General features: G+C 49.4%; 1 protein-coding gene across 3 annotated transcripts in view; it reads left to right on the forward strand.

Annotated features, from left to right (window-relative positions):
• The window catches only part of EPS8L2 (EPS8 like 2), a 48,409-nt gene that overhangs the window by 14,946 nt on the left and 6,243 nt on the right, over positions 1 to 27,220 (forward strand). For 2 of the 3 annotated variants that reach the window (XM_009097276.4, XM_018922153.3), the window contains exons 2-16: positions 3,695 to 3,759; positions 4,784 to 4,839; positions 15,003 to 15,067; positions 19,025 to 19,186; positions 19,475 to 19,624; positions 19,751 to 19,830; positions 19,960 to 20,099; positions 20,973 to 21,052; positions 21,518 to 21,644; positions 21,988 to 22,076; positions 23,538 to 23,612; positions 24,270 to 24,418; positions 24,563 to 24,689; positions 25,065 to 25,180; positions 27,041 to 27,152. In XM_009097276.4, the coding sequence (XP_009095524.3) occupies positions 3,716 to 3,759; positions 4,784 to 4,839; positions 15,003 to 15,067; positions 19,025 to 19,186; positions 19,475 to 19,624; positions 19,751 to 19,830; positions 19,960 to 20,099; positions 20,973 to 21,052; positions 21,518 to 21,644; positions 21,988 to 22,076; positions 23,538 to 23,612; positions 24,270 to 24,418; positions 24,563 to 24,689; positions 25,065 to 25,180; positions 27,041 to 27,152 (1,572 nt within the window). In that variant the 5' untranslated portion in view covers positions 3,695 to 3,715. The remainder of the gene's footprint in view (positions 1 to 3,694; positions 3,760 to 4,783; positions 4,840 to 15,002; positions 15,068 to 19,024; positions 19,187 to 19,474; positions 19,625 to 19,750; positions 19,831 to 19,959; positions 20,100 to 20,972; positions 21,053 to 21,517; positions 21,645 to 21,987; positions 22,077 to 23,537; positions 23,613 to 24,269; positions 24,419 to 24,562; positions 24,690 to 25,064; positions 25,181 to 27,040; positions 27,153 to 27,220) is intronic. The other variant, XM_050975118.1, reaches the window with a different exon arrangement.

Here is a 27,220-nt window from a genome sequence, read left to right on the forward strand (position 1 = left end):
TCCAATCTTTACCCAGAGTCCAGAATTTTTCATGCCCTTCCCATGCCCTATAAGAAGTCTGACCGCAGCAGATAAGGGAAAACTATACCTAAAAAAATAAAGTAAAACAATAGCAGAGATCAGCCCAGAGAGGAGAAAGAGGTATTACTCTTTCCCTTCACAAAGTGCTTCTCCACCCTTGGAGAAGAGGGATCAATGTCACAGCTCCCTCTTCAAAGAGACTCAGAGAAAGCCAAAACAATGCATGGCTAGCTTCCATTTGCTATAAAAGTACAGAAATGTGGCGCAGACAATGCCAGGCTCCTGTCACGGCTCCATGTGTCTTTGGGAGGATATTTGACCTCCAAGGATAAGACTGGCCGGAAAGTCAGGGAGTGGGATTTCCTGTGCTTTAAAGTACAGCATGTCTTCACCCACCTTGATGGCCTTCAGCACTGATTTGTGCTGGCCTCCCTAAGTCCTCTGGGACCTCCTGGCCTGGGCCAGATCAAGGTGCTAGACTTTAGCCATGCAGTTTAGCTTCCCTGTAGTTACTCCAGTGGCAGTGGACTGAATTTGAGCCTGGCTTAGCTCCTGGAGTCTGTATCTCATTCATACCATGATCATATGCAAGCCTCAGTTGCCTTGCTTGGTGACCCAAGCAGAGACTCTGCCCTGCTCCAGCAAAAGGGTGGGTGATGGTCTTGAAATTGGCTTTGATTAGGCTGACTCAAAGGTAATACCTGCACAGCCACACATTGCATGGTGACACTTGCGTCTCGCCTCCCTTCCTATGCTCCTCCCGCTGGGGAAGGAGGAGGCAGCAGCCACACCTGCTGGGAGATAAGGGGGTGATCAGAACCTTCTAATCAGGGCAGGGAGAAGACAACATCTGGCTGAGGCTGCAGACTGTGGAAGCCCTTAAGGATGTTCCCGGGGGAGAGAGAACCTAGGGAAGGCCAGACCACAGCTTCATCTCTCATGTCTTGGTTCTGTCCAAATTTCAGGTGAAGTGCTCTTAGCCCTCCTTCATCTTTCACAAGCCTGGCTGCCTCTTGATTTAGCAGATTCATTAGAAAGTGTCCAACCCCTTAGGAATGTGCCCTTCCCCCTTGCAGTCTTCCAGTCCAGATTCAATTAATATCCGGCAATTAACGCGGAATTAAAAGCTTTGGCATGAGGCTCCATCCTGGTTTCACTTGGCCAGCACCACACCACACCTTCACTGTGACCAACACAAGGCTGAGCATGGCCACAGCCTGAACACAGCGGGGAGAGCTGAGCAAAGGGCAAATAGGAAAATAGCAGGAATAAATAAAGAAAAGGGAGCCCAGCATGATAAGGACCTGCTGACTTGGCAGGTGTGTGCACTGCTTCCAGTTTCATGGCCTCTTTGGGACACAGGCACCCTGGAAGAGAGAACAGCCTTCCAGGCTAGCTTATCATTTAGGGACACCAGCTGATCCCATCAGGACTTTATTAACCACCATGAGATGAAGAATTCAGGGCTGGTCCTGCTTCACCCACAAAGCCAGACTCCTCTGCCACTGCCATGGAGTCTGCAGCTCCGGCAGCCACCCTGGGTTGCCCCAGATGGGCTCCTCAAAGAGGACATCCCAGAGGTTTATTTTTTGGACACAGCATAGGAAGGAGAAATAAAAACCAGGGTGACCTTAGCTGGAGCCCTGGTTCCTCCTGGTGCTTCACAGCTGGGGCTGGGACAGGTGTGAGCTCCATGGGCCAAACCTGGTGACACATTCCTGCTGGAGTAACCTGGATTTCAGTACATTAGGACATGGCCCTGGGGCAGTAAGAAAAAGGGAGCCAGAAATATGACACTAATATGCAGAAACACTCCCAGCTATCATCACATGTGGGACTCAAGTGATTGGGTGGTGCAGAGTAAACAGAACATAGCAGGGTTTTTAAGAGCCCAAGTTTTCTTTTCCAGGTATCTTATGCTAATGCACAAAGAGATCCAGGAGATAGGAACAGTTTAAGGAATGTAAAAGGAAACCAGCAGACAGCTATTAAGAGAGGAAAAATTCACAGGTATCCAAGCTTGGGCACAGGGATGGGTTTTATTACACTCAGAGGGGTTGGCAGACCACCAAGTTTCTATTCTAATGTAGTTATGAATTTATACCTCTTACAGGTGTGCATAGGGATTTCAGTAGCAACCACAAGAGAGACAAAAAAAGGGGAATCTAACATACTAGCTACTAAAATGCACTTGAGGGTCCTTTCTAGCAGTGTGTCCATGCTGAGTGTGTTACTGTGACAGAAAACAGGCTGAAAGTTCTAAGGCTGAGCCCAAAACATGCTGGGGTTCTCCATGCAGTCTGTGTACAGACAAGTACTTCACCAGCATCCTCATAAATGCATCCCTCTGACATCCCACTGACAGTTCTGATAAGATCAGTGAGAAAACTCTCTCTGCCCTCACCTCAGGGTGAAACACACAGAGCAAAATACCACAAGTGTTCCAACATGAGGAATAAATACGGATACGTAAGGAATCTAGGGCAGCTCTGCTGATGATACAACAAGCCCTGCAGCAGATAGTCAGCCTCCAGAGGGGAAATCCCAGGTGTCAGGGATGACTCCAAAGTATTCCCTGGGGATTACACACACTTTAGCCTAGATTCAGTGAAGACAAACCCTTGGAGGAAACTCCACTGCCTGCCCACGGCTGTCATGGCAGCCCTTGGCACAAGCTAAGCACACTCAGCAGTTCCCTTGCAGGAAATCCCACTGAGGACACTGAGGAATTTTTTTCCTTTAGGCCAGCAACAAGTATTTCAGAGCCGAACCTTTGAATTCTGACAACCTTATTTTGAGGTAAGCAGGGTCTGACCCAGGCAGAGAAGTGCCCCTGAACTTTCCAAAAGAGACTTAAAAAAATTTTAAGACATTGCCTTGGCTTCCCTTCAGCTCACACGTGCAGCAGAGGTGAAGAGCTTGGATACCAAAACAAATAATTCCCTGAGATCTTATTATATCTTATTTTCAGGATTTGTTTCACTTCCTTGCACTTCTGCTTTCCGAACAGTGCCTGGATCTCTCTCACATCTTCTCCCACATTCTAATTCTCACTGGAAAGAAGAGGAAAATGATCTGTGCTGATCCTGTCTGCCTTTCACTAACCACTCACTGCAGTACATTTTCCTTCATCCCTGAGCTGTCAGTGGAGCAGCATTCAGTTATCTTTTTTTTCTTTATGTGGTCAATCCCCTTGTAAAGATACTTTAAGAGCTGGTGTAGATCTTAAAATTACCACATAACAAAAGCTAATGGCACTCTAGGCATGAAAAATTACTTGGGACACACAGCCATGAGCACATGGGCACAGGCATCTGGGACAGACCATGGAGGCAAAGGCCACCTCAGTCACTTTTTAACCTTAGGCAGGACAGTGCTGCTGGAAAAAGATGTGCTGGAATGCCACAAAGTTGGGGTGTGCCTGGAATGGAAGAGCAAGAGGGAGAGGTGGAAATAGGTTTTGAAAAAACATCCTGGGATGTGTCACCTTCAGTCTAGGTTGGAGCAGTGAGAGGTGACTGAGAACAGGGAGGTAACACCCTTATACTCACCTGACTGCTTCATCTGCTTGGAGACCCCAGCTTGGAAGCAGGGAGGGCAGGATGCACACAGATAAATCACCTGAGAGCGTGTTCTATAACCACTGACCCTGTCTCTTGTGCTTCTGCTGCAGTTGCCTGGCCTGTGAAGCAACATGAGTCACAAGGGATCCCTCAACAGCAACCCCGGCTCATCAAAGTAAGGATCTCCCTGCACCACTCCTTCCTACTGTTCAGGGGATGCTCCAAGCAGTCCCACTCATCCCCAAAGTCACTGGCATTCGTTTCACCCCTCCTGGGCACCTCACAAGCTGGCACTGCCTCACACATCCCCTGCCCTGTGCACTGGGGTTTGATAATGGCACATTAGGTGGTGAGAGCAGAGGGACACCAGGAGCCTCTCCACCAGCAGCCCATGGCAATCTCCCAGTGGAGCTAGAGCCACCAGCTCTCTCCCTCCTTCCTGCACTGGGTATGAGCACCTGAACCACTGCCTGCCCTCAGGGGGACATGGTGACAGAGCAAAAAGCAGCCCCTGGGCACCCATGGGCACCCTCACTTCTCTGTGCAGTACAGCCCAACCACAGTACCTCAGATCCCACTTGGCTCGTCCTCTGCCAGAGAAAACTCTGTAATCTCCTGGGTGCTCATTCCTACCCATGACCCAGGCACGGCCAGCGGCCCTACATGTGGTGCTTAGAGACTTGATGCCCCAAAACTCAACTGTTTACACACAGTTCCACCCTCTTTTACATGGGATATGTTATGTATCTGAGCACCTGCCTTCAACGGGTACATCTCCAACATGTCCATTGAGAAGGGATCATCAACTTGGCTCCTGCACTGCCTCAGGCTCAGGTGGACTCAGGGATAACATGCAGGGGGTCTCCTTGTAACTCCCATTTATGGCACACTGGGAGCTGCTGTCCTTAACCCAGCCCCTCTGGAGTGCTGTCCTTCCAGGGGACATTGTGAAGGTAACTCTAGTGGGGACAGGCCTGGCTGGGCTGCTCCGTGTCCTGTTTCCACCGCTGGGTTCAGTGACATGTGCCTGTGGTGTGGATAAAGGGTAGGGTTGCACAGGAGCCGCCAGCACAGCCCACAAGGAAATGCTTCACAAGGAAGGGATGGGCTGGTCCCTCTGGGCAACTGCAGAGCTGCTGTGTGAAAACTGATGTTAAAAATATTTGGGATGGTTGATTTGCACCTTCTTCCTTTTTCAGTGGCAGCATGGGCAAAGCCGAGGGAGCCTCCAAGCTGAGTGCAAAGGACTTGTATGGTGAGTCATGCCTGCTAACGTATCCAAAGTTTCCCATGGCAAAGGCACCTCTGGAGAGCTGGATCTGAATGTTTGGGAGCTTTAGGCTGGAACTCAGTCAAAGCCACATGAATCCAGAGTTCCATATGTAACAGGCTGGCCTGACCTGGCAGCAAAAACACACCTCACATCTGTGCTGACACCTTCCACACTGGGGACAGTTGGGATTTTGTGGGAACAGAACATTGCTTCCCTTACCCAGATCCTCCCCAGGTCTTTTAGCAAGATCACCTGATAAAGGGCCTCACAAAAGAAAGACTGTCCTCAGCAGGTTAATGATTATCCTCTTCTAACTACTTAGTGAACCATGAAAACTCCATGCCCTTTGGCTCTTTGGAAGTGCAGGGAATGGGCAGGATGGGTGTTTGTGCGCAGTCTGAGAGGCAGCTTGTTTGGGTTCAGCACATTTAGGTATCAATAATAGTTATTCCTGATCTCAGCAGATCCAAGTACCTCAGGTGAAAATGTGGCCTCTGGGGTGGGCAGAGCAAGCATAAATCATGTGAGAAATCACCTCCCCCAGTTATTTCCTGAGTAAGAAGTTGGAGGTTGTGTGGGGTAACACAGGCAGTTTTTGGGGTGTCCGAGTCTGCCAGCTCTCCCACCTGAGAGCTGTGGATTTACCTGGCTGATGTTTAATTGGGAAGGAACAGGCCATGTGCTTTTTCTTGAAGATCTTCTATTTGATCAGAGATTGTCTTTGGTGGCTATGAACTGCCAACGTGGTTTATTTGTCCCTGGGAAGTGACTCCCTTTGCCCAAGGCTGGAGGTTGATCCATGTAGAGTGGCCTGGAGCAGTGTCCAGAGAGGCCAACCTCACCTGGGGAGAAGTAGGATGGCAGGGGCTGTATTTACTGCTAAACAAAGCCATTGTTAACATCAATTAGCTCCCAAGAAATGAAACATGAGGATAATGGCAGAGCAGAAATTTGGCTGTTTGTGGCCTGGATGCTGCAGGGTGGGTGAGTGCCACGCAGGGGTTTGAACTGTGTCAGTCACTTCTGGAGATGGAAGGACACATGATAAAGAAGCAAGAGGATGAGGTGTGGGAATTTTGGGTGCACACAGGGATGCTAGTGCAGACAAACTCCTCCTGCCTGCAAGGCAGTGCACATTCCTTTGGCTGTGCACTGACACTGTGGCACATCATGTCAGGGGCAGGAGGGCTGCAGTTTCCAGGTAAGCAGCCCTACAGAGATGTGTAAAAATGAACCTGGGAGCTCACAGTGGGATTAAAGCCAAGCAGATTTGCAGGCTGGCACCCATGGGTGCAGGAAACCCAGGGCTCCAGCCACCAGAGTTCCAGAGGGGGATCTAATGGTGCCATGGCACAGGGAGCACCCCTCAATCCTGTGCCACAAAAGCCAGTGCAGGGAAAGGCTGACAGACTGCCTTGGAAACAAACACAGCTCTCAAATAAGCACTTTTCAACACAGAATTTCATCTTCCACATTTTTTTGTATGAACACACCTCAAAAACAAATTCACCAGGGTTGGGACCTCTCTGACCAAATTCCAGCAAACCTGAAATGAGGACTGTATGTCCCTGGGCCAAATCGTCAGGAGGAGTAAAGCAGCTGCCTGCTATTTCCCTGCCACTACTGAAGTGCAGAATGAGCTCTGCAGGCATTCCCTGCACAAATCAGTGCCTCTTGGCCAGCCTAGCCCCTGGCATGAGCACATCCAGAGGGATTTTGCTTGGCAGCACTTGAAACCCACCCACTAATGCAGCAAAAGACATTCAGCACGTGTAAACCAATATTTAAATGTCTTGATCCCTTTCCCACTCGAATCCTCCCTCCCCCAGCATTAATTTCTGCTGTGAGCTGGCACATTTGGGGGTAGAGGGCAAGCAAGAACTAAAATTCCAGGGAGAATTATGTTTCCTAATGAAGCAAATCACACCAAGCCAAGCTGGCCTTGATTATGTGATTACAACACTGCTGAGGGACATTTGGAGCTGACAAGACTTTTCATATATCTATTTTCCTCCTGTGCAATCAGGCTGCACCCTCAGCCTGTGTACACTGTCAGACCTCCAAGAAGCGAGTGCAGTGACTCCCAAATTCCCAAGACACAGGCATCCACTCATTTAAAGCTCGCTGGGTTATGATGGCTCCAATGCACACAGGTGTCTAAATATTATTTCTAAGTGAACAAGGCCTTGGGTTTAACTTTCTAAAGATGCTTTTTCTACAGTAATACTGGCTCAACATGACAAGGGTGCCAACTGTGAGTACAAAAGTGCTACCTGAGTGCCAAGGTGTCCCCAGTATCAACAGGGATTTACTGGGAACATTAAACCCACCTCAGGGGAGACCCTGAATAGGGATATTTAAAATTGTTGTGGTGAGGCTGGAACACAGCAGCAGCTTCAGGCTGTGCACAGGAAAGCACCCAGATGGTGAAGGTGGAGGTTCACTCTGGAGGGGCTCCAGGAAATAGTGTGAAGGTTTTCACAGAACACAGCCTCATCACAAGGCTGTTGATGGGTGGGGAAGGCTCTGGTGTCACACCTGGCCTGCTGAAATTGCTTTGATCACCAAATATGTTGCCCACCACCGTGTATTCCTCACTATGGTGAGCACAGAGGGATGAGGAGAGATGACCAAAGGGAATTCTACAATGAAACTGACTTAAAGCCCCAAGATATCCTCCCCTGGCTCTGTTCCTAGCAGAGTTTGATATGCTTGCCAGCTGCTCTGCCATCTCAGTGGAGTTTCCTGGCTCTCGTGGAAAGAGAGCGAGGAAACTTTTCCTCCTTCCTTAGTAAAACAGCACCACATTTGTTCAGCTCCACATTCTGGAGGAGTCTGTGGCTTCAGGGAGCAGTCCCACCCCAGCTGGCAGCAGGGAATAGCTGGCCCCTCTCAGGTTGCCACCTCTCTCCCCACACAGCCACCAGCTGAATAAATGTTAATGCACACCATAAATAAATTAGGCTGCTTCTCTGCTTACGGGCATCTGTTCTGAGCCCAGATGAAAGCCTGTGGGGGGGGAAACCAGGCTCCAGCAGAACCCATGGGAAGGACTGGCAGGAAGTATTTCTTTCTGCACAGCACTTCCCACAGCAGGAAATCTGCTGCCACTGCTTTCTGAGGTAACTCCCAGTGGGCTTCTGCAGGTGTTCCCCTCAGCTGCTTCCAGAGCTGTCAAACAGCACTGGCTGGCTCTCCTGATGGATTAGGCAGCATAGCAGGAGAAGTTCAGGGCAGTTTGATGACTGTAGTGATTTCTCATAGGGCTGTGGGGAGGAGCAGCTCATTTCTGTTTGGTTGCTGTCTGTCCCTGCGGTGCTCAGCCTCCTTCCAGCACCCCACGCCAAGCCTGTGAGACCCTGCCAGCAGGTTCCAGCCTGTCAACCCATCCTCGATGCACTCATTTCTGGGGAAGAACCAGACTGGATAGGGCACAGGACTGGAAACAGGGTTTTGGAGAAATGAGTTATGTTGGAGAAGCGCAGTGCTGATGCCAATCACTTGACACTGCACACCTGTAACCCAAACCAGGCTGCGGCGCTGTAACAGGACACGAGGCACTATCACAAAGAGCAGAGCCACTTCCTGCCCAGTGTGGCCCTGCACAGGGATCATCTCCCTGGCGAGCCACAGGCAGAGAGGCTCCACTGGTGCCAGCATCACCCCTGAGCCACAGGCAACTGCTTGGCACTGGCCAGGCAGAACACACCAATGGAGAAGAAGTAACTTACCTTTAATGGTCATGAACCAACTCCTGGGGGTCTCACAGATCTCCTTGTATCCCAAAAGGGCCTCCAGCCCCAGCCACATTGAGAGATCTCTGAGATGAAACCCTCCAGCCCTGAGCACAGTGCCCAGACTGTAATTCCCTGCTGCTGGCTCTCCCACACCCTGCCCAAACCATGAGCTTGTTCACAATTCCAGCTGGAGGCCACATGGCTGTCACATCGTTATTGACAGGAGCACAGAGGGATCATTCCTTCCCCACAACCTTTAGGAGAGGATTTATGCAGGATTTAACACACACTGGTATTGTCTGCAAGAGGCAACTCTGGCAGGAGCAGTGGCCTGCCAAGCCGGCTCAGCCACACTGTGGAGTCAAGATGACCACGTCCATACCTAAATCCACAGAGATTCGGAACAGTGCCACTCACTGTCATATCTTTAAAGATTTCATCATACTGGAGAAAAAGCCTGAGTTCAGCAGAGATCCAGCCTTCTTGCCCAGGTCATTAATTCCTCCTGTCCCCTTCCTGCCAGCCCTGAATAACTCCCTTGTCCTTCTCCCTGCTCCCTCGGTGCTATTCCAGCTCCCTTCTTCCCACCCGAGATTCCAGCTTCAGATTACCCTGCTCCTCTTTGACACTGTGTGTGTGGGTGACCCTTCTATTCAATGCCTTGGACACTTAATACAATACCAACTGGAAACAGGGCTGGAGGAAAAACTGGAAGCCAACAATCCTGTTGGTTCTTGCAGATAAAGCCCCAGTGGTCGGTGAGAGAGGGAACATACAGGCTTAGTTCAGCCATGACTGGAGCTACTGAGAAGAGCAGACACTGCTCCAGGTGCTGCTGACCAGGAGTTTGGGATGGCAGTTAGTGACAGGGATGCTGTGGAGAGGGATCTCCCACCTCTGATGCTGTTCAGCATCTCCAGTGACCCTTTTTCTTTGCCACCTTGAAACTGCTAAGCACAAGTTCTTACCTTTCATGGAGTAACTGCTTAGAGCTCACACAGAGGAACTTTTTCCTAAATGGAAATGGGGTTTTGGATATGCCCAAGTAGCTGAGAACTAAAGTTGTGGTAGTTCATAAAAATAACAACCAAAAAAACAAAAGGAGGAATTTTTCATTATTATTTTTTTCAAGATTCAAAGAAAGTGAACTAATTAAATCAGGATTCCCCCAATCTTACTATGTTCTGACATTCAAAAAATGTCATTACCAGCTACAGAAAGCTGAGAAAACACCACTTTGGGCTTTTTGGTGAAAAATAATTTAGCAGGTTTCTTCCAGGTCTGGTTGTAAAGGCAAAAGGGAATATCTCTACCGGTGAACTATAGCTCTCAATGTCTTGATTATCCTGCTCCAAGCAGCCTGGTGGACACACTGAACACAAACACACACTGTTCCTCCATGTACTCAGTCCTTGCACAACCCAGGAGCTGTGCCAGGTTTTTATTTGCTTTCCTAGAGTGGGTTGTGTCTTCAGCTAATAAAGCAGGAATGTGAGCACTTGGGGCTGAGCTGTGGCAAATATGAAGCGTGCCGAGCAGGAATTCAGCCGTGTGGAACCCGGAGCCACTGCTCCCTGTTGCCACAGCCCATTCACACCTCAATGAGAGCTGTTCATTCACTCCAAGAGCTTCCACATCCATCTGCACACACCAGCCATGAGTGAGAGCTGACCAGGCAGAATTCCCAGTGCCACAGGCGCCAGTACAGACCAGCTCCAGCAGTTCAGCAAGTACCACAGATCTAACAGCAAACCCAGGGAGCTTGATGCTCCCTAGACTGCAAAGCTAACCCAAAATGGAGCTCTCTCTGTGCTGGCCATAGAGAGCAGGGAAGGAGCAAGGCAGGACCTGCAGATTCTCCCCTGTCAGGTATCTCAGGCACAGCAGGTCAGTGCAAGGCCCAAAAGCAGATCCTTGACTAACCCTGGGTAACCTGGAGCAGGAGCAGGAACCTGGCAGATGCTGTGTTCATCTGCCACATCTGGCCCCAGGCTGGGATCCTGGAATGGAGGTTATTCCCTACTGCTGCTCTGTAAGCCAGCCTGGCAGGTTTCTGTGGCTGCCATGAGCACACACACATGGGGATTGTTTGCTGCCCCATTTCTCCTCAGCAGGCTGGTCCTGACCTGCCATTTGGCACAGAGCAGCTCATGCTATGCTGGCAGGTTCCTATAAACAGTGTGTGCACTGCTAGATAATGTATAGATAACATAAAGATTATATAAGGAACTGGCAAGCTCCAGAAGTAACCACCAGGACTTCCCTTAGGCTGCTGTAATGGATGCGGAGGCTGAGGAGGTCAGCAGTGTGATTCGGGGAATGGAGGAGAGGTCCTTGGTATGGCACTGGCAAGGAAAACAAATCCAGTGCCTCTCATTCCTCAGAGACTGCTCCGTACTTGTCCATACATCCCTCTGTCTTCTGCTGTGCCTTCTGCCCAGCAACAGCTGTAAACAAATGTGGGGAGGGACAGGGAGGATCAGGTAGGATCCTGTGTAGTAAAACTAAATCAGAGAAGGATGTGCCTGGAGGGGAGGCAGAGGCCACCGGCAGGTTGTACTGGGGGTGCTGTGCCCCTCTGGCTTGACAGAGGCTGTGCATGGAGAAAGACAAGCCTGCTCCTGCCCTCCTTGGCACCTCTCAGCATTCCCAGAGACCTTAACCAATTATCCCAGCTGTAAGCTGGTCCCACAGGCAGTTTATCCTGCTAGCTGATCTCTTATGCTCACTGAGCGTTCGCAGCCACATCTCAGTTCCCTGCTAAATAAGGTTTTGCATGGAAGTGGGGAGGGAACTTGGCACTAAAGATGTGCTTTCGCTTCCTAGACCAAGCTGATAACCCCAGCCCTCCAGGGTGTGCATTGATCCTGCTTTTTTTCCTGATTCATTACTCTCTTTCATCCTTTCCACTCTTTAACATAAAGCCAAACAGGACTCTTTCCCTGCCAGACAAGATTTTAGTGTCATTACTGGGATTTCAGTCCAGCACTGTTTTAAGCCCTGAGGTATGACCTTGTACCTCTGCAGTGGTCTCAGCTCTTCCCATTTCCTCACTGGTGCCAGTGGGAACACCATTCCCACAGCACTGTTTATCTGTAAGATACCAGTGGTAGATAACATTTGACACCATTTTGCCCACTCCTCTGGGTGTGAGGCAAGATTAAAGCTACCTGGTTAGTAGAGAACTGAAGTGAATTCTGTTAAAGAACATTTATGGGTTTTTTTCCCCTCAAAGGATTGTCTTAGGGATCACTGGACCAGACGCTGAGAGGCAAGAGATGAGACAATTTACCAGAGGCTGTGTGTGTCCCACGTGTTATCCATGCTCAAGGCATTCAAAGCTTTCCATACATACAGCAAGTGTCTGGGATCAGCACAACTGCTTCTCAGGCCACAGGGGATCCCACCAGCACCTGCCAGGATACCCATGCTATGAGTTGGGTTTTTTCCTTGCTAGACACAAATAGGACAGGACAAAGCTCTGTTGTTTTCCCATATCTTTGGCTCTCTTGGCAGACACAAGGGAGAAAGGACAGTGGTCACTGCGGGTTTATGCCAGCTTTATCACCTCTGGATGTTTGCTGTACCAGTGCCACAGCCCTGGAGCTTTCCCTGCCCTTTGCCTGTGTTATATCCAGAGTCACTGCCACAGACTCTGAAGGTCATAGCAGGAGATAAACAGAGGTGCAGATGAGTGTCTGAGCTAATTTGGGGAAATCATCACTATATTTCCGCGATGTTCATCTATCACATAGGGATTATGCAAATTCTCCACATCCTGGGGCCAGGTTAGGGGTCAGATAACACCTGAAGGTGCCAAGGTCCTATTCCAGGACACTGTAGAAATGCCAAGTGTCCTGGTGTGAGGTGTCAGATGAAGAGGGAGGAAATGAGCTCCTCCTGCTGCTGCTGCTGCTAACAGGCCAGCATTCACTCATACAAAATTCAGCAGGTCAGGGACAAAGCTGTGCAGAATGGCAGGGTGGAGCCACACAGGACAGCTGACCTGCCTTCTGAGGTGTGGCTGGCAAGGGAGTTCACCTGGGCAAGGGAAAGGATCCCCCTTGATCAAGAAGTCAAAGAGCCACAGATTTTGCTATAGGCATCATTCACAGAATGCCAGAATGGTTTGGGTTGGAAGGCACCTTAAAGCTCATCTCATTCCATCCCCTGCCATGAACAGGGACACCTTCCACTGTCCCAGGTCACTCCAAGTCCGGTGTAATCTGGCCATGGACACTTCCAGAGATCAGGCAGACAGGGCTTCTCTGGGCAACTTGTACTAGGGCCTCAGCTGCCTCACAGGGAAGAACTTCTTCCTAAAAGCATTTTGGGATCAGCCCAGCCCAACCAGAGCCAAATTTAATCAAAGACAAATAATGATGCATGTTGGAAAGCCCTGCAGTGTTTCACCACATTGTTTTGAGTAAATAAACCAAAAAACACTAATTTTCTTTAAAGCACCCACGCTCCTTGGATAGATGTGGCCCAAACCTGACTCTTTCATGATTGGCAACCTGGTTCTTTAATTCTTCCTGTGTTTAAATCAAAACTAAGTGCTAGAAAAGAAGGATATTTCAGTGTTCTGGCACCCTGCTGTCCCCAGAAACTCTGTCTGTTTCCAGACCTCATGGTCTTATTTGCAGATGCCAGCAGGAAACACAAAAATAAAAGTTTACATGGGTGTGGGGGCCAGGTAGAAGCCAAGGAGACAGAAGGGATTTCAGGAGAACATGCAGAAACACCCCATTTCTTGCCCTGGGCAGCTTCTGGGACATCACTTGAATGACATCGGGAGACAAAATAGAGGCACTTTGTTCTAATTCTGTGGCTTGTGGAGGTAATGCAGAAATTCCCCCAGGGAAAAATCAACAGAGGGAGGGGAAACATCTGCATTTCTCCCTGTCCCAGGGCTTGCTGCTGTCTGAACAAGGCTGCAAAGGGCTAAAGAGGCCTTTGCTCTCTAGCACTCCCTGAGTGCAGGTGATGGGAAGTTGGGCTATGCAGAGTTCTGAGGTTTTGGCCAGCCCCCAAAACTTCCAAGGGCTTCTGTGAACATACTGAGATCTCCCCTGACTGTGACACGTGCAGCTTCTTTGAGCTTGGAAGAAGGGGAAAAGGCATTGGAAGGGATCCCAGAGAGTCTGAGGGCAACCAGCTGCTGCCCTGACCACTGCTACAACTCCAGGGCTGTTTTCCTACCAGGAACACAGACCTGTGCTAACCTCCCACTGGAAACCTCATCCCCCTGGTATTTCTTCCCTCCCTCCGGGACTACCAGTTCCCCACACAGCTCCGCACCCTTCCTCTCAGGGCTGGAGACATTTGTCTGTCCGAATGTAAACTCCCTTTGTTTCCAGACCACCCACTTCAGCCTTTTCCACTCCCTTTGGAAAAGGAGAGGATGGGATGTCTTAAAACCCAAATCTGTCTCCATCCCACATGAATGCGGTGTTCTCATTTCCATCAGTGTCATCTATTTACATGAGAAATGCTCAGGGAGGAAATTGAGGTTACTGAGAGGAAAAAAGTGCCTCACATCAGCCCCAGATCCCTGTGGGATGCACTGCCTGTGCCCTACCCCAGACCTTGCCCCACATTTCAAGTAGGACAGCCTGCAATTAAAGCCCCCAGCAACCAGAAAGTGCCACTGAGCCTTTCCAGCCAGCCTGGGGTGGGAAGGGGCTGCGCTGCAATATTAATTAATTTATTCAAGGTCACCCTGGAATGGCTGAACTGGGAGCTGGGCTGGGTGTCTGAGGTCTTTCCCCTGAACCATCCTCACTCCACCTCTGAGCTGGTGCTGGTGGTGTATGAGACACAGGCTCAGAGCCCTGCAGTCTCCATTAATACCTCTGCCAATATTCCCACTCATAAATCAATAAATCACTTCTACTGGGGAACAGCCACCACTCCAGGGCTGTCAGCAGTCAGGCACAGAGGCAAAACACTGCTGTGTTTCCAGCCACCGGCACGGAGCTACAAGTGTGAAGTACTCTTGTGATGGCACAGCCTAAAGAGGGGTAGGATAAGTGTTAAAAAGCTTTAGAAATCGGCTTGAATTAGCTTCTACCCACCACTGCCAGGCTCCAAAGAAGAACAGTGACATCTTTTCATGATCCTGATCACTGGGATATCTCCGGGTGCTCAGTACGCTCCCCAAGCCGCGGGCAGGATTGTGCTCAGCACCGTGCACCAAGAGGAGCTCGATTTAAAAGCTCTTGGCTGGCCAAAGAGAAAGGTGAAATCCCCAAGTCAAAGCTCAAGGAAAGGCAATGCTTGTTCTGGAGAGACACCTGCTGGCAGCGCCCGCGGAGCCCGAGCTGGAAGCTCGGGGACTGTGAGAAAGAGTTGTAATTCTCAGATCCGAAGAAAAACAACCAATGCTTCTTTTTTTGTTTCTTACAGAACAAAGAAAAAAATACTCCAACTCCAACATCATTATGCACGAGACTTCCCAGTACCACGTCCAGGTGAGTACACACACAGTGGAGTGCTAGGGGGCTGAGAGGCCAAGTCAGTGATAGGTGCCAGTAGTGCAGCTTGTTCCCTGTGTTCTGGACCTTTAGGAGGCCAAGGGGGAGTTGGGAACCTCCTTACCATTAAAGTCTCAAGTCACTAGTAAAGGAGAATGGGGGAAAAAAGATTTCAATAAACAAGGGGAATTCTGTACAAGGAAAGAGGAAATGGAGAAGCTGTTGTCTTCTCCCTCCTCTGTCTTTGAAGGAGAGCATGAAATGTTGTCCATCCTGTCATCCGGTGCTTTAAACCCTTCTGATCAGCACAGACAGGTTAAAAACAGAGTTCCCATGGTGGTTACTGGAACTCAGCTTTCCAAACAACAGAGACCACATAGACTATCAGCTTTCAGCTCTCCTCAGTTACTGTATTCTCTCAGGTAACACAAACCCCTTCACACAAGACAGGCAATAAGCCAAATCCATATCCCACTGCCACAGACACCCACCCCAAAACGAGAAGCCAGCCTCGCCATCCTGGGCTTCGTGATTCCTGTAACGCAATTTGGTAGTGCAGGACTCCATGGAGGAGGTGGGGCCATTCTTCACTGAAAACTGAGCAAGGCAAGACAGGAGAACACTTCCTCAGGTTCATATTTAGGAGATGGGGCCCTTTGAAAGCCTACAATTAGATTTGTAAAGTGCCTGTTTGGAAAGAGGTCCTGGTTTCCATCGGAGAAACCAACTCAGCGGCTCAGAAGTCACTCATGGATGCAGAGAATGGACTTTAAACGATGACATGTAAATTAATTCTTTATTAATTATGCCATAAGCCACCCGTTTGTGAGTCTCTCCCCTGAACTTTGACCAAGGCAAACAGGATTGCAGTGGCAGGCAGTGAGATAGAACGAGGTTTCCTCACGGGAGGCATTTTATACCCTTTGAAGTAATCAGATCAAAGTTTAATAGTGGGTGGAGTCACTGCCCATTCTAATAAGAGCTGCTGTATTTTAATGTTTATCTGGATGAAAAAGGGTTTTAAGGGATAAAACTAAGACAGCAGCAAGCTTCTCCCTCTCAGTCCACCCCTATCAACAGAAAATGGAAAGCAGAAAAATATTCTAATGATTGAGTCAGACAAGTAGCTTCCCCTCCATGAAAACTGACTGAACAGTAAACAGTAAAGGAATTTATGAAGCCTGTAAAGGTGGTGGATAAAATAATAGAAGAGATAAAAATGCTTGTCATCTTGAGTAAATCCATTTTCCTCATTGCTCTGAAAGAAAAGGGCTTGTCACCTCTGCACAGATAAAACTGACTTGGCAAATACCTTCCCATGCACTATTTTACAATTACGGTAACATACACCCAGCAAGTTTTTCATTCGTGATTGCATTGCTAATCTCAGCTTTCAGCTCACACACCTGCCAGGAGTTCTATTTAGACAGTGCCTCACCCCATACCTTTGCTTGATGAACACAGGAATGGGCCTTGCATTGTCCTCTGCTCTGCTCCCTCCTCCAGTCTTTAGGAATCGTCTAACAGCAAATGGGTCACCACAAACACTATACACCCCTAATGCCCAAGTGCATGTTTAAAGATTTTCTGCTAGGTCTACCAGTGCTTTAAATCTGAGCCTTTCCCTGCATCAACCTTGTGTGGAGCCAGCTGCAACAACAGTTCTTGCCTGTGCTTCCTCACAACTATCCAAGGCTCTGTGCTCCGAGTGCACACATCCCTATAGGGTCCATCTGGTCTGTGCCAGACCCCAACATCCACATCTTCTCCAAGCCCCACAGCAGGGTATGCTGGAGCAGCATCAACTTTTGCTGCCTCTTAATTTGCTTCCCTTTTTGCATTTACTTGGGCTTTTAAAGGAGAAAGGAATTCTTTCCCAACAACTTTGTCATCTTCCTCCATGGCCCACTGATGCACATGTCAACTGTGGACACAACCCAGTGGGTTACTGAATCAGCTCATGAGTGCATCAGCACCAGAAAGAAGCTACTTGATCCCTAGAACAGTTATTTCTGATCACTGGAAGAAAGCAGGAAGATACAGGATCAAAGGGAGAAAAGCCAAGCAAAACTCATCCTGTTACTACAAATTTCCCATCAGTTTAGGACTTTAAAACACCCCCTGTTTTTCCAGCTCTTGCTTTGAAACAAGGATGTGTGCATCAAAGAGAAGCAGGCATTTCACTGCTGCCCTCCCCACAAACTCTGGGGAGGACCATTTTGGGGGTGGCCACACTGCTGTCCCTGACCCCCCAGGCAGCTCTGCCTGTAGCACCTGGGTGATTCCCCTGCTCCTGACTCTCCAGCTTAGCCACTGCTGCTGAAGAAGTGCCTGTTCTGTACCCTACTGAGCAAGGAAACCAGGATGAGAGGGTCATGTTGGTGGATGGGCCTTCAATACTCTAGGGACAAGAGAAAAAGTTGGGATCTGGCCCAATAAGCCTTCAAGGCTTGCAGGCCCTTGGACTGCATAGATGCCTTGGTCAGGCCTGTAACTTATCCATGCAAAAACCTGCTTTTCTCTGCTGGAGAAAGTTGGTAAAGGCAGGGAAAAGGTACAGCTGCTTTTTAACAGTCAGGCACATTCCCCTTCCCTTCTTACCAAGAGCATAGCTGGCCAAGAAAAGAACAAGGTAAACAGAATCTTGATCTCTCCTGAGGTTTTTTTTCCTTCCTGAGGTTCTTTTTTTTTCCTTCCCTGATCATGTGGCCTGGCTGTGCTGTCACTGCCCCAGGGACAACAGCTGGGCAAACTGCTTGGCTGCTCTGAGTCCCAGCTTTTCCTGCCTTGCAGTCCCCTCTGCTGGCAGACGCAACCAGTTCTCCATCTTCAGGGAGCAGCACTTGCTCACGTGGACTTTTGGAGTGGCCTTCACCCACTGCTGGTGGGCACACAACATTTGGATGTGACACAGCTCTCCTTTCCACAGCTGCATCCCTGCCCACCTTTCCTTTCCCACGGAGGCCCAGGGGCCCCCCAAAGCTGCAAGTGCTGCCCCATTACACGAACTCTGCACATACTGGTGCCAAGAGCAAGGCTTGGATCACCACACACTTCAGGGTGCAGCTGGAGCAGGGATGGGAAAGCAGCTTGGATGGCCCAAGTGCTCATACAGGGCAGTGAAGGAGGGGAGGACAGCACGGAAGCCTGGCTGATGGGAGACCATGAGCTGGGTTTACAGGATAGGTGAAGGGAGGTAGGAATACCAGGATAACCAAGCAAAACCACAGGGCAGGACAGAGGCAAACAGCAAAAAATCCTTTCCTACAGTCAGCAACAGCCATTTTCACACCTATGAAGGCTGATTTGGGTATTTTTGGGGAGAAGGTAACCCCAACCCTAAGGGGGGCTTAAAGGGCTGGTGTAGAGTGACTTGTCAGGTTTGGAGCCCCTGCAGTCTTTGTAGCATAGAAGCTCTTCAGAGTAGCTGTTCCCAGAGCATGGGACCCCACATATTGCATGGATCCCACTTGGCACAGAGAACCAACACTCGCCCATGGCTTGTGTGAGCTCTTTGCCTGGCACAAATCCCACACAAGCAGGTTTCCTACACAAGACAAGCAAAGCACAAGTGCTTTTATAGCTTGGCAAGCAAAGCATTGGTTTGACTGCCACAGTTCTACTTCCAAGCCAGGTTCAGAGGGGCCAGGGGAATAACTCATGCGTATGAAGCATTTGCCCTGCTGGACAGGGATCAGAGCTGCTGGAATTGATGAGAGTAATATAAAAATGGTGAAACTGGTTATGAAAACCCATTATGAAACCCAAATCTTTCACTGCCATGACCAGGCTGGTACCAACAACCAGCTGTTTTGTGCAGCAACAACTTCATTCCTGAGCTCTGAGAAACTACAATCACTAATTGAAGCCTCTAGCAATGCTTTCATCACCAATTTACACACCCCAACAAACATTTTCCACCTGTTTTTATCTCCTTTCTCTCCCTAACTTCAGCACTTGGCCACGTTCATTATGGACAAGAGCGAGTCCATCACGACAGTAGATGATGCAATCCGGAAACTCATCCTGCTCAACTCCAAAGAGAAGATCTGGACACAGGAGATGCTGCTGCAAGTGAACGACAAGTCCATCCGGCTGCTGGACTGTGAGACACAGGTACCAGGAGCCCCGTGGGACTGACCCCAGACTGAAATGTGGGGTGCAGTGAGTGCCCTTTCCATTCTGTCTGGAAGAGGGCAAGTTCCAAGGAACACAAACAAGGGTGAATCACTACCAAAATCCTCTCCTGGATTAGAGTCAGCCCTGCAGCATGGGAACAGGATGGTTTCAGCAATGACAAATTAAGGAAGATCAGCCCAGGGATCCCAGGAGTTCCTGCACAGGACCATTCCCTCTCAGTTCAGTAGTTCCCCATTGCCTGACACCTTCCCCCTTCTCTTGCAGGAGGAGCTGGAGGACTTTCCCCTGCCAACAGTGCAGCACTGCCAGACAGTGCTCAATCAGATGCGCTATTCCTCCATCCTCCTGCTCGTGTGTCAGGATTCTGAGCAGCACAAACCTGACATCCACTTCTTCAACTGTGATGAGGTGGAGGTAAGCAGAGCCCTCCTGCTTGCTGTGAAACAGAACAAAACACACTTCTTGCTGTCTGTCCTTTTCCCCTTCCTCCAATCCTTCCTAAACTCAAGCCCTTAAAAACATCCCTGTTTTATCCTTAAGGCGGAGATGGTCCATGAGGACATAGAAAGTGCCCTGGCAGACCACAAGCACGGGAAGAAGATACGGCCACAGACACTCAAGTAAGTGCTGCAGGATACAATTCGGAACAACAATAAACCCCTGTTTCCAATGGTTTAGTCACACTCCAGTCTCTTGGAAATGGGATCTACGACCACTGAAGGTTTTGTTCCGTATTATTTTCCTTACAGGGCAAACCAGGAAAAGATCAAGCAGAGACAATCCATCCTCCCCCCACCTCAAGGACCGGCTCCCATCCCAATCCAGCATGACATGCGAGGCTCAGCGATGAACAGGAACAGGGTGGCACCTCCTTCCCAGCATGATCCAGGTACTGAGAGCACTCAGGAAGTCTGTCCTGGGGATGGGAGATTATTTAACTCAAACAGCCAAACTTCCTCAGGTGGTCTGTGGTGAAAATAAGTGTTGTACCCACTGGGCATCTTCTGCTCAACAAATAAAAGCTCCCAGAAACTCCTTGTAATAACAGCCTTCTTTGGGGGATACAGAAATGCCAAAAAAGAAAAAAGCCTCTCATAAGCCATCACATGAAATTTGAACCAGGCGTTGGTGATCTTAAAATGTACAGACAAGACATTTGGTCAGAAAGACAAATTCCTGGCTCTGCTGACTTCACAGAGGCCAAGATTTCCCCCTTGAAAGCTGGGAATTCCTCTAGGCAGGATTTCTGGCTCTGAGTGCACAGAGCCTGGCAGGACAGCAGATGACAGGAGAAAGCCTTGAGTGATGCCTGTTTGCTGAGATTCCTTCTCCAGGAAACACCTTCCTGCTTTTCCTACAAAACCTGTCCCAATGGGGCTGGACTTGTCATGGTCCTTTGCCAAAACTGCGTCCCCAGTTCTCCCACTTGGCAGATCCTACTGTGCTGGCCCTTTCCAAGCCCCTGCCCTGAGTTGACACTGTTTGCTTTGCACAAGGGGCCAACCCAGTGATGTTTCCCACTGGAATATCCCCCCACCCCACACTGGGCATGTGGCTTCTGGAAGCTGGGAGGTGCCTTGGGGTTGGGATTTTTGTAGGATGATTGGGATTTAGCACCTGTTACAAACATTATTCCTAAGGTGCCCTCACAACCCAGAACAAACACCCAAGCTCGGAGCTACCATTCCATGGATCCCTGCCTTTCATGGAGCCTATTTCCAACCTCTGATACGGAATCTGTTTTTCTCTCCCTTGTTTCCAGACTATGAACGGCGAAGCTCTGGCTCTCATGACCATGAAGAATCCCGTGCCATGTTAGCACAGAAGATTGAAAAGGAAACGGTGGGTGACATGAACACTGCACAGTCCATAGGCAGGAGCAGAGGCAGGAGTCAAGGGAAGAGAGCAGAGGCAGGGAACAGACATTTAATGCATCATCTAGGCATTTTTCCAATTGATACCTGCCGTGCATAAAGATAAGGTGGCCAAAAGCAAGTCTCCATCACTGCATCAGTGTCAATGTCCTCTGACCTGAGGCAGCTCTGCTGATTCCAGCTCTGCTCCTCCCCATCCCCCATTCCAGCTGTCCAGTAGGAGGGGTCACTTGTCCCCTTGGTAAGGACAGCACACAGCCAGGCCCAGCAGCTCTGTGTTTGCAAAGGAATGCATTGAGCTGCATTTCATGGCTGGATTGCCAACCTGTGTGCATTCCCCTGGGAAATGCACCAGGCCCTGGGATTCAGGCTCCCAGCTATGAGCAGCCCAGGCTCACTTTCATGTTGGTCCCTTGGGTTTCTGTCCTCACAGCAAATCCTGAACTGCACCCTGGATGACATTGAAGTGTTTGTTGCCCGGCTCCAGAAGGCTGCAGAGGCATTCCGACAGCTCAACCAAAGGAAGAAAGGGAAGAAGAACAAGAAGAAAGGGCCAGCAGGTGCAGTGCAGCAGCCACAATGAATGGGGAGCACAGGGGGGTCATGGATGAAGGTGGGGGGACACCTCAGCTCCTGGCCCAGCAAGGCTGGATTGACGCCATGGCACAGCCACAGATCCAGGCATACAAGTTTGGGAGGTGCCGCTCTCCATGGGCACCTCTGGCAGAGCACACAGAGCCTCCGGCACACAAAGGGGAGTTTGCCTTTCCCTGAACCCCTGATTTTCAGTAGTTCTGGTCTCAATATCCATTTCTGCTGTGCCTTCTGCATGGCAGGCAGATGGAAGCTTCCCAAAGGGGATGCTCTCACTAACATGTCCTTCTCTGCCCATTCTCCTGGCAGAGGGAATGCTGACCCTCCGAGCAAGACCCCCGAGTGAGGCTGAGTTCATCGACTGCTTCCAGAAAACCAAACTGGCTTTTAACCTCTTGGTAAGACATGGAGGAGTTTCCATCCCATGCAGGGACAGGGCTTTTCCCTGTATATCCCAGCAGTGAGTGTTTAGAGTGAAACTAGAATGGAAAACACTGACAAGGGACAACAGTGTGAATTCCAGGTTCTTCAGAACTCAGGACAAACATTGTGTCGGGCTTGTGCAGGTTTTCTGGGACAAGCTGTTACACCAAAACTAGAAGCACCAAGTCCAGGATGGGACAGAGCAGCCAGAGGGTTGCACCACCCAGATCTTTTCAGATCCAGGCCTGGGGAATCTCTGCTTGACAGTAACTGAAATCCCCCATTGCCTTGATACTCCTGACCCCTCTCTCCCCTGCCAGACCCTCTGTATTGTGGAGTGGATGAAAAGAGCGAGCATAAAGTTGTTCCCAGTGCTATCAGCTCTGCTTAGTGAAACACAAGAGACCAGGAGGCAAACAAAGCAGCAGGAATTCTGTCAGTTGTGACCAGACTTGTCCAGCAAACATATCATCCAAGCTCCTTCCTGGGCAGTCATTAGTAAGGGACCAGAGACAGGGTTTGCAGGACACCAAGCTCCAGCCTTTTCTTTGAGAAGCAAATATGGATAATTTGTGCCTGCTCAGGATCAGAAGGAGCAGCTTATCTCCTGGCAAGAGCCCAGGGTTGAGAGTGGAGCAGAGCTGGGACTCTGTGGTCGATCCGTGCCACATTCCTTGCCACATGGCTGCTAAGTCCCTGGGAAGTGCCCCTTCACTGGGTCACCCTGCTGCCAGCAGTTGTTTCTCACTTCTCACTCCACATTAATGTTTAATCTCCAGCATTTCAAATGCATTGCATTTCACTAGGAGCAGCTAGCCTGTCTCTCATGGCAGCAGTGCCAGGAGCCCAGGACAGGAGAAGGATCTTGAATGGAAGGACGAACTAGAGAGGTTTCTCACCACAGCTCCACTGATTGTTACTACCAAAACCCAATTCTTACAGTAAATTAATCCCAAGTGTTTGCTCCTCCATTCTGCCACAGTTCACCTGAAATAAAACTGGTTTTGGAGCCTTTCAGTGGCCAGGGCAGCTCCAGGTGCCACAGGCAAGACTTTGGTGGAGACTTTCCCTTGTCAGCAATTGCAAAGGGACCCTCAAAACACCTATCCTGTTGTTTTCATTCATGGAACTAGTGGGATTCTCAACCCTGCAAGAGGCAGAAGCAACCATAACCCTGGCCTTTCCTCCCTAGGACTTTCAAAATAAACCAGGGTTTTGTGTGTCTGTTCAAATTACCTTCCAAGGCACTGATTTAACAGAGAGGGTACACCACCTATCCAGAAAGTCATCAGGAATTAGAAATGGACACAAAATAAAAATGAATGATTCCTACTCCTCCATCCCTTACTCTTCTCATCAGCCAGCAACACTCCCACCATGTGACAGAGAAGAGAAGGCACACTCAAGCTAGGGTTAAACTGTGTTTCTCTTTCCAGGCCAAACTGAGGAAGCACATCCAGAACCCCAGCGCTTCGGAGCTGGTGCATTTCCTATTTGGGCCACTGGAACTGGTAAATCTTATTCCCAGGTCTCACTGGGAACTCCCTTTTTATTTCTACTTCACACTTACAAGGAGACAGATTGTGCAGAAGGGTTAGAAAACTGCTCACTCCTGGCCACAGCTTTCTCAGGAACTTCCAGAAGTGATGATGGTTGTTCCTGGCCTCTGATCCAGTTTGAAGCTTGAAGTAAATACAGGAACCCCAGCAAATATTAATCTTTCCATCCAATCAATAAAGCATTACTGTGAACAAAAGGGGCAATGAGCTGGGGTTCCCACTGGGAATCTGTCTAGTCTCACCTTCAGGCAAACACAGCTCAGTATTTGCACTGAAAATGCTTGGAAGCAGAAATCCCAACTTGGAAAAGGAGCCAGAAAGGATACAGGAATAGCAAGATACTTTCCATCTTTTGAAGCGTCAGCTTATGACACTTCACTTGTCTGTAGCAACAGCTCATTTATAGATCTTTGACTCCAGTCTAAAAAAAATTCATGTTTCCCTGAAGTATCCAGTCTCCTTCAAAGACTTAGGTTGATGTTTCTTGTGGTGACTGAGCTGATCCAAGGATCAGCTTTGTCTTTGATTCCTGCTCCTCTGTGTGTCCCTGGTGTGACATTTTGACCTTTTCAAGTTCTCTCCTCTTTGTGTGGTTTGTGTGTGACTCAGATCATCAATAGCTGTGGTGGCCCCGAGCTGGCCCGGTCTGTCCTCAGCCCACTGCTTTCTAAAGATGCCACCGATTTCCTGAGAGGACACCTGACACCCAAAGAGATAAATCTCTGGGATTCCCTGGGGGAGACATGGACCAGATCCAGGTGAGGACAGAACTGCCATCTCCCCAGGCTCCCCAGGCAGAGGGGATGCTTGGATGCACTGATGCTCCTGCTTCTCCTTTGAGGGGATGCTCTCAAAGACACATTCCTGTGAATGTCACCTCAAACTCCTACTTTGTGTCCTAGAGCTGAGTGGCCCCGAGACGCGAACATCCCCACCTACATCCCCAAATTCCGCAATGGCTGGGAACCACCCACAGAAATCTTCCGTGGAGCTCCATGGGAAATAGACATTGGGCACTTGCAAGAGGAGGTTAGTCCTGTGTCCCTGGGGATCCACTCTTCCCTCTCCCTCCCCTTTTTCCAGAGAGATGGAGCTGTGGGGGGTGTGGTGGTGTACAACAAGTAGTTGGATCAAAACTCAGTTGGATGTGGTCACTCCAACAACCAGAGTGTTAAATATGGAAAGCAAACTGTGAGGCTGAAAAAGGGCAGCAATAATCAGCCTCTTCCGACTCCAGGCAACAGGACCCTACAATGTCACTGAGCTCCAGGGACACAGGCTTCCCTGAAGAATATCTTGACCAAAAGCTGCCAGGCCATGACTCATCTCCCACTATCCCTCTCCTTTCCTCCCATCAGCTTTGCCCTTTCCTGGTAACACTGACTCCATTTCTGCCTTTTCCAGCTCTCCTCAGCCAATGGATATCCTTACCGGAACTCCTCACTCAAGCGTGGCCAGACGGCTGAGCAGACACAGCCTGGGGATGCCTTCAAACAGAATGCCACTCCACATGGAAATAGGTAATAGATCTGCACCCCCGGAGCTTCAGCTCCTACCTTGGAACCTCATGAACACACACGGACACATATGGTGACACTGGGAAGCTTGGCCATCCTGGAGACAGCTCTCTGCCACTATTAATAACCACCAAGAGAAGATAAAGATCAGCTGAGGGATTATTCCTATGAGCACTGTCTGCTGTTTAACCCCCTGCAGCTCTGCAAGGAAAGGAATCCCAGGTGTTTTCCATCACAGGAGACAAAAATATTGGCTGACTTCATTAGTCCCTCCATAGGTTTTGTTTCCCAGCATTAGCCCACCAAAGTGACCTTCAGGATCAGGTGCCAAAAATGCTGCACTGTACTTTGGCTATCCACATGTGTAGAGACGTTGGAATCATGGAATTACAGAACTGATTGGGTGGGATGAGACCTTAAAGGTTACCCAGTTCCAACCCCCTGCTAGGGCCAGGGACACCTTCCGCTATCCCAGGTTGCTCCAGGCTCTGTCCAACCTGGCCTTGAACACTTCCTAGGATGGGGCAGCGACCTTTTCTGGGCAACCTGTGCCAGGGCTTCCCCACCCTCATAGGGAAGAATTTCTTCCCAATATGCCATCTAAACCCACCCTTTGGCAGTGGGAAGCCATTCCCCCTTGTTCCGTCACTCCAGCCTCTTCCTCAAAGTCCCTCTCCAGCTCTCTTGGAGCCCCTTTGGGCACTGGAAAGGGCTCTAAGGGCTCCCTGGAACTTTGTCTTCTCCAGGTTGAACATTCCCAGCTCTCCCAGCCTGTCTGTGTAATGCTTCAGTCCTTGGAGCACTTCCTGGCCCTTCCTGGCCTCCTCTGGACACCCTTGAGGATCTCTACATTCATCCCAAAGCCACCACAGGTTGAACAGGGAAGCAGAAGCTGCCTACAGGGGGAATCTGCCCTAAGGGAAGGGCACACAAAACCTTGCCCTATTGGAAACACAGGGCCAGGGAAGAGCAGCCCGAGCTCCCAGAGCTGCTGGAAAACATTTCAGCTGAGGAAGGAGCTTTATTTCACTGGAGACAGCAGCTACCCCTTGGCTTTAGACACAACCAGAGACAACCCCACTGATTAGAGGCTGAATAAAACAATATATTCCAGTCCTGCCCCAGGGAACTGTCAGGGGGCCAGGTTCAGACAACCCTTCTTAATGAGACAGAATTCTAGAAAATGCAGAAAAGCCCCTCCCCTTTCTTCAGAAGTCTCGGAAAGTTCACTTCCAAACTCAGAACCAACCAGGCCACTCTTTTGCATCAGGCTTTTTCCCAAGGGAAAAATGGCTCTTCTACCTTTCAACAGCTTGAATGCTCATTTTCCACCACCAACTACTCCTTGGTACAAAACCTTCATCAAAGTACTTTTAGTTCAGAGTTTAGAGGCTCATCTGCTTCCTTGTTTACATGAGCTCACACCTTGAAAATTGTCATATCTCTGAGTGTCACCAAACTCTTCCAGATTTCCACATGAATCCTCTGCCATGACTTGGCACATCACTTTGCAGGGATTTGAGTCAAGGTTTCAGCTGACCATCCACTTTTCTGTCACCAGCTTTAGTCTGGGAAAAAAACTTTCAAGCCAGACTGTTTTTCCATGATTTTCTGTTCTAATATCAAAAATTTATAAGCTTTACTACAAGAATTTAAATCCACAGCAAAAGACCTTAAATCCAATTATATCAGCAAAATAATTTTTTTTTCTCATTTACCCTATCACTGGTCATGGTAGGAACATCAGGTGGTAGAGATGCAGTGTGGAATAGGGAAAGGATAATTTCTCTTCTCCAGTTTCAATTTTCTTGGCCTTGTAATTGGGTGGGCCTCCACTAAAACTCCAGGTTTTCTCTCCTGCAGGAATTTCGAGGCCCAGGGAGTGGCTGTGCCCAGGAGATTTGCCAAAATCCGCTACGATTTCACTGCACGAAACGCCAACGAGCTCTCAGTGCTGAAGGATGAAATCCTGGAGGTACGTGATCACTCCTGGGAAAAGGTGTGTCCCCTCCCCTTCCCAGGGGCATGGGAGAACTCAGGATA

The sequence above is a fragment of the Serinus canaria genome, chromosome 5 (genome assembly GCF_022539315.1).
Source record: "Serinus canaria isolate serCan28SL12 chromosome 5, serCan2020, whole genome shotgun sequence".
Lineage (NCBI taxonomy): Eukaryota > Metazoa > Chordata > Aves > Passeriformes > Fringillidae > Serinus > Serinus canaria.